This window comes from Pseudophryne corroboree, chromosome 2, assembly GCF_028390025.1.
Source record: "Pseudophryne corroboree isolate aPseCor3 chromosome 2, aPseCor3.hap2, whole genome shotgun sequence".
In the NCBI taxonomy this organism is placed as follows: domain Eukaryota; kingdom Metazoa; phylum Chordata; class Amphibia; order Anura; family Myobatrachidae; genus Pseudophryne; species Pseudophryne corroboree.
The window spans coordinates 768,667,490-768,682,056 of NC_086445.1; the positions used below are offsets into that span (position 1 = coordinate 768,667,490).

General features: G+C 50.6%; 1 protein-coding gene across 1 annotated transcript in view; it reads right to left on the reverse strand.

The window, feature by feature from the left end:
* Window positions 1-11,389: 11,389 nt before the first annotated feature.
* Window positions 11,390-14,567, reverse strand: part of LOC135047954 (arylsulfatase D-like) — a 140,424-nt gene continuing 137,246 nt past the window's right edge. Inside the window, exon 11 of the mRNA XM_063955488.1 lies at window positions 11,390-12,539. Within this exon, the coding sequence (XP_063811558.1) occupies window positions 12,169-12,539 (371 nt within the window). The 3' untranslated portion in view covers window positions 11,390-12,168. The remainder of the gene's footprint in view (window positions 12,540-14,567) is intronic.

Below are 14,567 nucleotides of genomic sequence, written 5' to 3' on the forward strand. Positions count from 1 at the left end.
AGGTGAAGACCCTGTCAAATAAACTATTTTTTTTTTAAAGAGACTGGTGTTTTTATTTTAATATTTTCTTTACAGGTGGAGAACAGGTGCCAGCAGGCCATTTATGTCCGGGCATGCTGGCACTTGTGGTTCTCCAAGTGCCAGCATGCTGGGCAGGTTTGCTGGGACCTGTAGGCCACCTGTCAAGAACAATATTAACAATGAACCCCGCACCCACCGCCACCAGGGGTGCGGGGCATAGCACTGGGCTATCAGCCCAGTGCTGGTTCTTGCTCAGGAGGGGGGACCCCATTTTCATTTTTTGGGGTCCCCACTTCCGAGGAATTCCAGCCCTGGGCTGACTGGTTTGGGGGGGCAGATTAATGTTATGGCAGGGGGACCCCATACCGAGTGTCTCCCCTGCTATGGCATTAGACCCCCCCTGGCTGGTTCTGCCCGGAGCTGGTTTCACGAATGTGTGGGGGGGGGGCTACACTTTTTTTTTTTTACCCCACTCTATGGGGGGGGGGGGGGGGGGTTGGCTGCTTGTGCCTCCCCAGCCACCGACCTCACCGCACGCCACTGGTGCTACCCGCAAACAGGGCACCGGAGCAAGTTGTTCTCTGTTATTGTTCAGGAGTGCCGAGTACTGCCCTTTGCTTTATATATATATATCAGGGACGTGCAGTCAGGGGAGGCAGGGGAGGCAGTGCCTCCCCTGTCATCAGTGATTCAAATAATACAAAGAAGATACTTATGACACATATTCTGTGCCATAAGTATCTGCTTTAGCCTTTGTATTATGTTGATAATTTTTTACCAAGTAAAATCCAGTGTCAATGTGTTTTGGAGGCACCGCTCTCGGTGCCTCCTGCTGTCAGTGATGAAGGGCTGGAAGCGGGGGGCGGGGCCAGGTATCGGTCAGTCATAGCCCATTGAAAAAAAACCCTGTAAGCGGCACCTCCAGAAGTGCCGCTTTGACAGGGGCGTGCTGACAGCCCTTATCATGCAAGCACGCCCCTGTCACTGATCTGATGTGATTGGCCGATTCCGGGGCCAGCGGGGCGGGAGGGGGGGGGCACTAATTATTATTATTTACATTACTATGCGCCTGCCCGTCCCCCAGTAACGCATAGCGGCTGCCAAGTGATGTCCGACCTGAGGGGGAAGAACGGCCGCGATTCCCTCTCCTCTCACATGCAACTGACATACCTGCGGTGACAGAAGAGGACAACGATGGGTGCCGGGATGTCTGCGCTGTACTCCCCCAGTGACCCGGAGCACAGAAGCAGCAGCAGCCTCTCAGCCTCCCTGGGGCAGATGTGCCCCGGCTCTGAGATCCCAGCTCCCCCAATCTGCAGCAGGCGGCTGGGGATCAAAGACAGCGGGTAGGCAGGAGTCCTCCGGCTCTTAGCATCAGACTTCAGCCGCAGCACCAGTGCCGGATTTAAAGCAGGTTCTGTGGGGATGAATGTACTCGGCACTCTACTCCCATGCCTGGGGGCTCTGCTCCATAATCTTCTAGCCCAGCCCAGGCTGCTGGCTAACTGCTGCTCCGTCAGAATGAAGATGGTGGCTGAGGGCATGATCCTCCACATCACAACAGGGGGCACTGACAGGTAAGGCACTAGCTTCTGGCCCTCTACAGTGTGTTTGTATAAGTTGTTACTGTGTGTGCACACTTTGCCCTCTCCTGCCTGTTACAATGACAGCAGCTGTGATGGGGTGCTCCAGCTGGCCTGGCCTTTCAAGATGGCACATGGCTTCACAGAGGCCACCCTCCCTTGTCCCACTGCCCAATGTACCCCGCAAATCATGCCTGCCATGTTTATTTTTGCGCTTCCCACTTCCATGTCATTAAACTAGAACACAACTCCAGGGAGCCGTAGACAGAATATGATAGGGACCCTGAGGGCGGCAGCCTGATCACCCACAGTGAGGACACCATCTGCGACAGCGGCCTGGGTGCCACAGGGTCCTCCATGGTGCATGTAGTTTACAGTGTCGACTCGTTGATCAGGCAGCCCACCCTTAGCAATTTATCACGGAGCATCAGCAGCCCATAGATGGAGAGGCAGCAGTGGTGGTGCCTGAGAGTGCCGACAATCCATGTATCCTGCAGTCCCCATCCCAGCTGCTGCAGCAGGGCTTGTCCTATATACCCACATAGTGTTCTGCAGAGTGGGCATAATTGCCCTGTGCCCATTGCCCTATCACCTATGTCTACCAGCAGGGCCACATTGGTCATCTGACAGTCTGATCCAGTCAAGCAGGAGATACACCTCCTGGCGATGTGTTCTGTGTGTGCGGATTTTGTAGAATTTGGCTGTGTCATGACGTCACTTTGCACAGCAACATATTTGGTGACACATTGGGACGAGGAGCTGAGGAGTTGTGAGTGGCATTACAGCTCTCCTGGTGCTGCCTTCTCCTGCTCTCCCGTCCCCCACTATTTCTCCTCTCTACCTCTCCCACTATTCCTCCTCTCTACCTCTCCCATCTCCCACTATTCCTCCTCTCTACCTCTCCCATCTCCCACTATTCCTCCTCTCTACCTCTCCCATCTCCCACTATTCCTCCTCTCTACCTCTCCCATCTCCCACTATCCTCCTCTCTACCTCTCCCACTATTCCTCCTCTCTACCTCTCCCACTATTCCTCCTCTCTACCTCTTCCATCTCCCACTATTCCTCCTCTCTACCTCTCCCATCTCCCATTATTCCTCCTCTCTACCTCTCCCATCTCCCACTATCCTCCTCTCTACCTCTCCCATCTCCCACTATTCCTCCTCTCTACCTCTCCCATCTCCCACTATCCTCATCTCTACCTCTCCCATCTCCGACTATTCCTCCTCTCTACCTCTCCCATCTCCCACTATCCTCATCTCTACCTCTCCCATCTCCCACTATTCCTCCTCTCTACCTCTCCCATCTCCCACTATCCTCCTCTCTACCTCTCCCATCTCCCACTATTCCTCCTCTCTACCTCTCCCATCTCCCACTATTCCTCCTCTCTACCTCTCCCATCTCCCACTATTCCTCCTCTCTACCACTCCCATCTCCCACTATTCCTCCTCTCTACCTCTCCCATCTCCCACTATCCTCCTCTCTACCTCTCCCATCTCCCACTATTCCTCCTCTCTACCTCTCCCATCTCCCACTATCCTCATCTCTACCTCTCCCACTATTCCTCCTCTCTACCTCTCCCACTATTCCTCCTCTCTACCTCTCCCACTATTCCTCCTCTCTACCTCTCCCACTATTCCTCCTCTCTACCTCTCCCACTATTCCTCCTCTCTACCTCTCCCACTATTCCTCCTCTCTACCTCTCCAATCTCCCACTATTCCTCCTCTCTACCTCTCCCATCTCCCACTATTCCTCCTCTCTACCTCTCCCATCTCCCACTATTCCTCCTCTCTACCTCTCCCACTATTCCTCCTCTCTACCTCTTTCACTATTCCTCCTCTCTACCTCTCCCATCTCCCACTATTTCTCCTCTCTACCTCTCCCATGTCCCACTATTCCTCCTCTCTACCTCTCCCACTATTCCTCCTCTCTACCTCTCCCACTATTCCTCCTCTCTACCTCTCCCATCTCCCACTATTTCTCCTCTCTACCTCTCCCATGTCCCACTATTCCTCCTCTCTACCTCTCCCATCTCCCACTATCCTCCTCTCTACCTCTCCCATCTCCCACTATTTCTCCTCTCTACCTCTCCCATGTCCCACTATTCCTCCTCTCTACCTCTCCCATCTCCCACTATCCTCCTCTCTTCCTCTCCCACTATTCCTCACCTCTACCTCTCCCACTCTTCCTCCTCTCTCCCGTCTCCACTATTCCTCCTCTCTACCTCTCCCATCTCCCACTATTCCTCCTCTCTACCTCTCCCATCTCCCACTATTCCTCCTCTCTACCTCTCCCATCTCCCACTATTCCTCCTCTCTACCTCTCCCACTATTCCTCCTCTCTACCTCTTTCACTATTCCTCCTCTCTACCTCTCCCATCTCCCACTATTTCTCCTCTCTACCTCTCCCATGTCCCACTATTCCTCCTCTCTACCTCTCCCACTATTCCTCCTCTCTACCTCTCCCACTATTCCTCCTCTCTACCTCTCCCATCTCCCACTATTTCTCCTCTCTACCTCTCCCATGTCCCACTATTCCTCCTCTCTACCTCTCCCATCTCCCACTATCATCTTCTCTACCTCTCCCATCTCCCACTATTTCTCCTCTCTACCTCTCCCATGTCCCACTATTCCTCCTCTCTACCTCTCCCATCTCCCACTATCCTCCTCTCTACCTCTCCCACTATTCCTCACCTCTACCTCTCCCACTCTTCCTCCTCTCTCCCGTCTCCACTATTCCTCCTCTCTACCTCTCCCATCTCCCACTATTCCTCCTCTCTACCTCTCCCATCTCCCACTATTCCTCCTCTCTACCTCTCCCACTATTCCTCCTCTCTACCTCTCCCACTATTCCTCCTCTCTACCTCTCCCACTATTCCTCCTCTCTACCTCTCCCATCTCCCACTATTTCTCCTCTCTACCTCTCCCATGTCCCACTATTCCTCCTCTCTACCTCTCCCATCTCCCACTATCCTCCTCTCTACCTCTCCCATCTCCCACTATTTCTCCTCTCTACCTCTCCCATGTCCCACTATTCCTCCTCTCTACCTCTCCCATCTCCCACTATCCTCCTCTCTACCTCTCACACTATTCCTCACCTCTACCTCTCCCACTCTTCCTCCTCTCTCCCGTCTCCACTATTCCTCCTCTCTACCTCTCCCATCTCCCACTATTCCTCCTCTCTACCTCTCCCATCTCCCACTATTCCTCCTCTCTACCACTCCCATCTCCCACTATTCCTCCTCTCTACCACTCCCATCTCCCACTATTCCTCCTCTCTACCTCTCCCATCTCCCACTATTCCTCCTCTCTACCTCTCCCATCTCCCACTATTCCTCCCATCTACCTCTCCCACTATTCCTCCTCTCTACCTCTCCCACTATTCCTCCTCTCTACCTCTCCCATCTCCCACTATTTCTCCTCTCTACCTCTCCCATGTCCCACTATTCCTCCTCTCTACCTCTCCCATCTCCCACTATCCTCCTCTCTCCCTCTCCCATCTCCCACTATTTCTCCTCTCTACCTCTCCCATGTCCCACTATTCCTCCTCTCTACCTCTCCCATCTCCCACTATCCTCCTCTCTACCTCTCCCACTATTCCTCACCTCTACCTCTCCCACTCTTCCTCCTCTCTCCCGTCTCCACTATTCCTCCTCTCTACCTCTCCCATCTCCCACTATTCCTCCTCTCTACCTCTCCCATCTCCCACTATTCCTCCTCTCTACCACTCCCATCTCCCACTATTCCTCCTCTCTACCACTCCCATCTCCCACTATTCCTCCTCTCTACCTCTCCCATCTCCCACTATCCTCCTCTCTACCTCTCCCATCTCCCACTATCCTCATCTCTACCTCTCCCACTATTCCTCCTCTCTACCTCTCCCACTATTCCTCCTCTCTACCTCTCCCACTATTCCTCCTCTCTACCTCTCCCACTATTCCTCCTCTCTACCTCTCCCACTATTCCTCCTCTCTACCTCTCCCATCTCCCTCTATTCCTCCTCTCTACCTCTCCCATCTCCCACTATTCCTCCTCTCTACCTCTCCCATCTCCCACTATTCCTCCTCTCTACCTCTCCCATCTCCCACTATTCCTCCTCTCTACCACTCCCATCTCCCACTATTCCTCCTCTCTACCACTCCCATCTCCCACTATTCCTCCTCTCTACCTCTCCCATCTCCCACTATCCTCCTCTCTACCTCTCCCATCTCCCACTATCCTCATCTCTACCTCTCCCACTATTCCTCCTCTCTACCTCTCCCACTATTCCTCCTCTCTACCTCTCCCACTATTCCTCCTCTCTACCTCTCCAATCTCCCACTATTCCTCCTCTCTACCTCTCCCATCTCCCACTATTCCTCCTCTCTACCTCTCCCATCTCCCACTATTCCTCCTCTCTACCTCTCCCATCTCCCACTATTCCTCCTCTCTACCTCTCCCACTATTCCTCCTCTCTACCTCTCCCACTATTCCTCCTCTCTACCTCTCCCACTATTCCTCCTCTCTACCTCTCCCATCTCCCACTATTTCTCCTCTCTACCTCTCCCATGTCCCACTATTCCTCCTCTCTACCTCTCCCATCTCCCACTATCCTCCTCTCTACCTCTCCCATCTCCCACTATTTCTCCTCTCTACCTCTCCCATGTCCCACTATTCCTCCTCTCTACCTCTCCCATCTCCCACTATCCTCCTCTCTACCTCTCCCACTATTCCTCACCTCTACCTCTCCCACTCTTCCTCCTCTCTCCCGTCTCCACTATTCCTCCTCTCTACCTCTCCCATCTCCCACTATTCCTCCTCTCTACCTCTCCCATCTCCCACTATTCCTCCTCTCTACCTCTCCCATCTCCCACTATCCTCCTCTCTACCTCTCCCACTATTCCTCCTCTCTACCTCTCCCACTATTCCTCCTCTCTACCTCTTCCATCTCCCACTATTCCTCCTCTCTACCTCTCCCATCTCCCATTATTCCTCCTCTCTACCTCTCCCATCTCCCACTATCCTCCTCTCTACCTCTCCCATCTCCCACTATTCCTCCTCTCTACCTCTCCCATCTCCCACTATCCTCATCTCTACCTCTCCCATCTCCGACTATTCCTCCTCTCTACCTCTCCCATCTCCCACTATCCTCATCTCTACCTCTCCCATCTCCCACTATTCCTCCTCTCTACCTCTCCCATCTCCCACTATCCTCCTCTCTACCTCTCCCACTATTCCTCCTCTCTACCTCTCCCATCATTCCTCCTCTCTACCTCTCCCACTATTCCTCCTCTCTACCTCTCCCATCTCCCACTATTCCTCCTCTCTACCTCTCCCATCTCCCACTATTCCTCCTCTCTACCACTCCCATCTCCCACTATTCCTCCTCTCTACCTCTCCCATCTCCCACTATCCTCCTCTCTACCTCTCCCATCTCCCACTATTCCTCCTCTCTACCTCTCCCATCTCCCACTATCCTCATCTCTACCTCTCCCACTATTCCTCCTCTCTACCTCTCCCACTATTCCTCCTCTCTACCTCTCCCACTATTCCTCCTCTCTACCTCTCCCACTATTCCTCCTCTCTACCTCTCCAATCTCCCACTATTCCTCCTCTCTACCTCTCCCATCTCCCACTATTCCTCCTCTCTACCTCTCCCATCTCCCACTATTCCTCCTCTCTACCTCTCCCATCTCCCACTATTTCTCCTCTCTACCTCTCCCACTATTCCTCCTCTCTACCTCTCCCACTATTCCTCCTCTCTACCTCTCCCATCTCCCACTATTTCTCCTCTCTACCTCTCCCATGTCCCACTATTCCTCCTCTCTACCTCTCCCACTATTCCTCCTCTCTACCTCTCCCACTATTCCTCCTCTCTACCTCTCCCATCTCCCACTATTTCTCCTCTCTACCTCTCCCATGTCCCACTATTCCTCCTCTCTACCTCTCTCATCTCCCACTATCCTCCTCTCTACCTCTCCCATCTCCCACTATTTCTCCTCTCTACCTCTCCCATGTCCCACTATTCCTCCTCTCTACCTCTCCCATCTCCCACTATCCTTCTCTCTACCTCTCCCACTATTCCTCACCTCTACCTCTCCCACTCTTCCTCCTCTCTCCCGTCTCCACTATTCCTCCTCTCTACCTCTCCCATCTCCCACTATTCCTCCTCTCTACCTCTCCCATCTCCCACTATTCCTCCTCTCTACCACTCCCATCTCCCACTATTCCTCCTCTCTACCACTCCCATCTCCCACTATTCCTCCTCTCTACCTCTCCCATCTCCCACTATCCTCCTCTCTACCTCTCCCATCTCCCACTATCCTCATCTCTACCTCTCCCACTATTCCTCCTCTCTACCTCTCCCACTATTCCTCCTCTCTACCTCTCCCACTATTCCTCCTCTCTACCTCTCCCACTATTCCTCCTCTCTACCTCTCCAATCTCCCACTATTCCTCCTCTCTACCTCTCCCATCTCCCACTATTCCTCCTCTCTACCTCTCCCATCTCCCACTATTCCTCCTCTCTACCTCTCCCATCTCCCACTATTCCTCCTCTCTACCTCTCCCACTATTCTTCCTCTCTACCTCTCCCACTATTCCTCCTCTCTACCTCTCCCATCTCCCACTATTTCTCCTCTCTACCTCTCCCATGTCCCACTATTCCTCCTCTCTACCTCTCCCATCTCCCACTATCCTCCTCTCTACCTCTCCCATCTCCCACTATTTCTCCTCTCTACCTCTCCCATGTCCCACTATTCCTCCTCTCTACCTCTCCCATCTCCCACTATCCTCCTCTCTACCTCTCCCACTATTCCTCACCTCTACCTCTCCCACTCTTCCTCCTCTCTCCCGTCTCCACTATTCCTCCTCTCTACCTCTCCCATCTCCCACTATTCCTCCTCTCTACCTCTCCCATCTCCCACTATTCCTCCTCTCTACCACTCCCATCTCCCACTATTCCTCCTCTCTACCACTCCCATCTCCCACTATTCCTCCTCTCTACCTCTCCCATCTCCCACTATCCTCCTCTCTACCTCTCCCATCTCCCACTATCCTCATCTCTACCTCTCCCACTATTCCTCCTCTCTACCTCTCCCACTATTCCTCCTCTCTACCTCTCCCACTATTCCTCCTCTCTACCTCTCCCACTATTCCTCCTCTCTACCTCTCCCACTATTCCTCCTCTCTACCTCTCCAATCTCCCACTATTCCTCCTCTCTACCTCTCCCATCTCCCACTATTCCTCCTCTCTACCTCTCCCATCTCCCACTATTCCTCCTCTCTACCTCTCCCATCTCCCACTATTCCTCCTCTCTACCTCTCCCACTATTCCTCCTCTCTACCTCTCCCACTATTCCTCCTCTCTACCTCTCCCATCTCCCACTATTTCTCCTCTCTACCTCTCCCATGTCCCACTATTCCTCCTCTCTACCTCTCCCATCTCCCACTATCCTCCTCTCTACCTCTCCCATCTCCCACTATTTCTCCTCTCTACCTCTCCCATGTCCCACTATTCCTCCTCTCTACCTCTCCCATCTCCCACTATCCTCCTCTCTACCTCTCCCACTATTCCTCACCTCTACCTCTCCCACTCTTCCTCCTCTCTCCCGTCTCCACTATTCCTCCTCTCTACCTCTCCCATCTCCCACTATTCCTCCTCTCTACCTCTCCCATCTCCCACTATTCCTCCTCTCTACCACTCCCATCTCCCACTATTCCTCCTCTCTACCACTCCCATCTCCCACTATTCCTCCTCTCTACCTCTCCCATCTCCCACTTTCCTCCTCTCTACCTCTCCCATCTCCCACTATCCTCATCTCTACCGCTCCCACTATTCCTCCTCTCTACCTCTCCCACTATTCCTCCTCTCTACCTCTCCCACTATTCCTCCTCTCTACCTCTCCCACTATTCCTCCTCTCTACCTCTCCAATCTCCCACTATTCCTCCTCTCTACCTCTCCCATCTCCCACTATTCCTCCTCTCTACCTCTCCCATCTCCCACTATTCCTCCTCTCTACCTCTCCCATCTCCCACTATTCCTCCTCTCTACCTCTCCCACTATTCCTCCTCTCTACCTCTCCCACTATTCCTCCTCTCTACCTCTCCCACTATTCCTCCTCTCTACCTCTCCCATCTCCCACTATTTCTCCTCTCTACCTCTCCCATGTCCCACTATTCCTCCTCTCTACCTCTCCCATCTCCCACTATCCTCCTCTCTACCTCTCCCATCTCCCACTATTTCTCCTCTCTACCTCTCCCATTTCCCACTATTCCTCCTCTCTACCTCTCCCATCTCCCACTATCCTCCTCTCTACCTCTCCCACTATTCCTCACCTCTACCTCTCCCACTCTTCCTCCTCTCTCCCGTCTCCACTATTCCTCCTCTCTACCTCTCCCATCTCCCACTATTCCTCCTCTCTACCTCTCCCATCTCCCACTATTCCTCCTCTCTACCACTCCCATCTCCCACTATTCCTCCTCTCTACCACTCCCATCTCCCACTATTCCTCCTCTCTACCTCTCCCATCTCCCACTATCCTCCTCTCTACCTCTCCCATCTCCCACTATCCTCATCTCTACCTCTCCCACTATTCCTCCTCTCTACCTCTCCCACTATTCCTCCTCTCTACCTCTCCCACTATTCCTCTCCCACTATTCCTCCTCTCTACCTCTCCCACTATTCCTCCTCTCTACCTCTCCAATCTCCCACTATTCCTCCTCTCTACCTCTCCCATCTCCCACTATTCCTCCTCTCTACCTCTCCCATCTCCCACTATTCCTCCTCTCTACCTCTCCCATCTCCCACTATTCCTCCTCTCTACCTCTCCCACTATTCCTCCTCTCTACCTCTCCCACTATTCCTCCTCTCTACCTCTCCCATCTCCCACTATTTCTCCTCTCTACCTCTCCCATGTCCCACTATTCCTCCTCTCTACCTCTCCCATCTCCCACTATCCTCCTCTCTACCTCTCCCATCTCCCACTATTTCTCCTCTCTACCTCTCCCATGTCCCACTATTCCTCCTCTCTACCTCTCCCATCTCCCACTATCCTCCTCTCTACCTCTCCCACTATTCCTCACCTCTACCTCTCCCACTCTTCCTCCTCTCTCCCGTCTCCACTATTCCTCCTCTCTCCTGCTCTCCTGTCTCCCGCTATTTCTCCTCTCTACTTTAATTTTACATACCAGCACTTCTGTTTACTAACGTCAATGACTGATTTACCCCAAAAATGAGTGGGATGTGCATTTGCTATAGCATTTGGCATAACAACTTTATTTGGAGACAGTGTGTATTTACAGCAGACATGTGGGACCATATCCCCACTCCCCTATCTCACCGCACCAGCAACTGAGCTTCCCTAGCTGCAGTGCCTCACCAGCTACTGACCTCACCGCACGCCACTGTTATATATATATATATATATATATATATATATATATAAAACATGCAGCACTCCATCAGGATACCTGATGAAATGGAGCAATATCAAAGAAATGTTGAACGTTGACCTAGACTGGTGTCACTGTGTGAGTTTATTTGATCCAGGAGTGCTGCATGTTGTACAGTATATATTGTGTCTATCTGCTGGGACAAGTTGTTTTTTTGCATTATAGCAGAGCCGGGCTATATATGGACTGTGTATGTGTGTGTGTATATATATATATATATATATATATATATATATATATATATAAATATTTTTAGTATTTATTTATTTATTTATTACCATTAAGTGTATTATAAACATGCTATCATAGTCATATTTTATAAACACTTTTTCTGTATTTGCTATAGTCTATTAAGAATGCAAAGAAATGTTTTATTAATGCAGTTACGTTATGGACAATACTTATTGTCAGACACCGATAAAAATACACAGAATTATGCATAAACGATGTATGTATCCTGATTTAATCACAGTGCCACTTAGGGGTAAAATGACTGTCTTGTCTTTGTCAGTTTTGGATACTGGATTTAAAGGGGCAATAATCTTAAGTACAAAAGACTTCTGGTTAGTACGTATTGTATATTTATTCCTTTGACTTTTATCTGCAGTACTTAGAAATTATGATTGTGAGCAGCAGGTAGAAGTTAACTAACTTTGCTTTTACTCCATTGTATACAAGTGGGATTGATACCATTGGCTAATAAGTGGTCAACCAGTCACTGAGCACTATACTGTAGTTCACAGACAACTGGAGTGCTGACTACGGACTATGCTTTCTGTGTATATAGTGAAGAGTAGCTAAGTAAAGGATTTATAGATGTGTTTAAATGTTGAATAGAATTTTAATACATTAATTTCCATCACTGTTACTTCCAAGCTTTTCTGCTATTCATAAAAAAACCTCACCATGTAGCAAGTTGCTACATTTGTGCTTTGCTCTTGGGCCATTCTCCGGATGTGAAATTAAGTTTATCTTAAAATAACAATTAATAGAATTCTCACATTTGAGGAGGGCAAACAAAGTCATTACCCAGAGCCGATCCAGGCACCACCTAGGTGACAACATGACATACCACCATGAGTGAGGATCAATAACTTCAACATAAGATCGCCAAAATATAATGTGAGGTATATCAAATAATGTATGTTACATTACTGTCTTCTTTATCACACCAGCAGAAAGGAAATGTACCACAGCATGGCTGCAGCCATGGCTTCCAGCCATTATTCCAGAGTGACAGCTGCTGGGGCACAACATGGATAGTCTTCTGGTGCTCTGTAACTGCAATCTCTATTCTGCTTAGTACCGCCTTATAACGTGGGTCATCATCAGGCTGAAGAGAACTGGATTCTGAAGGATCAGCTGATAGTTCAAATAATAGTGGAGGTTTATGGTGGACGACATGATCCCCTTCACAGACACAGAGTATTATATCATAGCAGTCCACTGCACCTTCTGGGTGAAATACTGGAGTCACATAGTGAGCTTTCCAAATAGCGCCACCTAAGAAAACAAAATTTGAGAAATACTGTAGTAGGTGTTTCTGACATTTTTGACAATAGTCGGTTAAGGATGTTTGCAAGGAATTGCTTTTCTTTGTGTAACCCACCTACAATTCCCTGGAACCCTATGGGCCACCAAATCTTACATGCCTCCACCCATGTATATGTATTTACTGTAACTGTGTATGAGTCTACCTGGAATAACCCAATACACTTAGAGGCTGATTCAGAGATGGACACAGCCGCATGTCCACACGTGATGGCCACATCCATCTGGTCTGTGCACTGGCTGCTCGACCTTACAAATTCCATCCGCATCTTGGAAGGATGCGGCCGCAGTGTGGTTTACAGGGGCGGCCGTTCGCGGGGCGGCGATGTGGCATTGTAGGGGTGCGGCCCGAACGGGGGCATGCCAAGACCATTTTCGTGATGGCTATGTGACGTCATATGCAGCCACTCTGATTAAAAAAATGGTGGCCGACCACCTAACAGCGCAGCGAGACTGCGCTGCCAAGGGTCAACCTTAGTTTGATGCAGTCCCACTGGAAGGTGGCCTGTCACACATGCCTGGCTGGCCTTGCCACGTGCTGGGCGGCCCCATCATGTGAGGAGATGGACGCAGATCTGGATGCGTATGCAGCGATCTGCATCCATCTCTGAATAAGTTCCCTAGTGAAGTAAGGTCATGTAAGGTACAATATATTTTAGCACACAAGCTTAAGTTATTAATCAATCGAGTGAGACAGCCTTATTGGAGACATTGGGGTATATTTACTAAAGTGTGGGTTTCTTAGAGGTGAAGATGTTGCCTATAGCAACCAATCACATTCTAGCTATTGTCTTCTAGAATAGGGGTGGGCAAAATACAGCCAGCAAACAGATCCTGCCTGGCCCCCTGCCTCCCACCACTGTGCAATGACAAGTGGACCGAGGTGCTGCTTGTCATTGCACTACAATAGCTCCAAGTCACGGCGACCGTCGTTAGGTCATGTCACCGGGTGTAGCTGCACTGAAGGACATTGTCGGTGCCGGATGGAGTTGGGGGTGGAGCCAAAAGCAGGACACGAAAGCTGGAGGTTTGAATGCAACTGCTGCACAGACTGCAATTGTAGACTGGACTTGTTACTGGATCGTTAAAGTACCGTGGCTGCGGGGCGTCCATGTTTGAATGGCTATCCACCCCTGTTCTAGAAGGTGCTAGATAAATGATAAGTAGAATCTGATTGGTTGCCATGGGCACTTCTAAAAAACCCGCACTTTAGTCAAATTACCCCCTTTACCGGAAATCCTCTTCTGTGATTCAGCTGCATTAGGATTTATTTAAGTTGAGAACAATACAGTTACATAACATTTAATAATGCACATTCAGATACTGTACTAACCCTCATTGGGGTATATGCAATTGCGGAATTCGACCGTTTTTTAATTCAACACAATTCGACAGTCAGACACCCTGCCGCCGGGACCCGAATTCGACATATTCAATAAAAAACGGATTCGACAGTCCCGCTGTCGAAAAACGGACCAATTGACGGATATGTGCATCCTGGATTCGACTTTTTGGACGGCACAATAGTGTTTAAAAAACCCAGAAAAAAATAGCGTGGGGTCCCCCCTCCTAAGCATAACCTCTTTGAGCCGGTCCTGGTTGTAAAAATACGGGGATCCCCCGTATTTTTACAACCAGCACCGGGCTCTGTGTCCGGTCCTGGTGCTAAAAATACGGGGGACAAAAAGCGTAGCGGTCCCCCGTATTTTTAACACCAGCACCGGGCTCCACTAGTCAGAGAGATAATGCCACAGCCGGGGGACACTTTACTATCGGTCCCTGCGGCCCTGGCATTAAGTCACTAACTAGTCACCACTGGCCGGGGTACCCTGGAGGAGTGGGGACCCCTTGAATCAAGGGGTCCCCCCCTCCAGCCACCCAAGGGCCAGGGGTGAAGCCCGAGGCTGCCCCCCCATCTAAGGGCTGCGGAAGGGGGGCAGATAGCCTTGTGTCAAATAAAAGAGTATTGTTTGAGCTGTC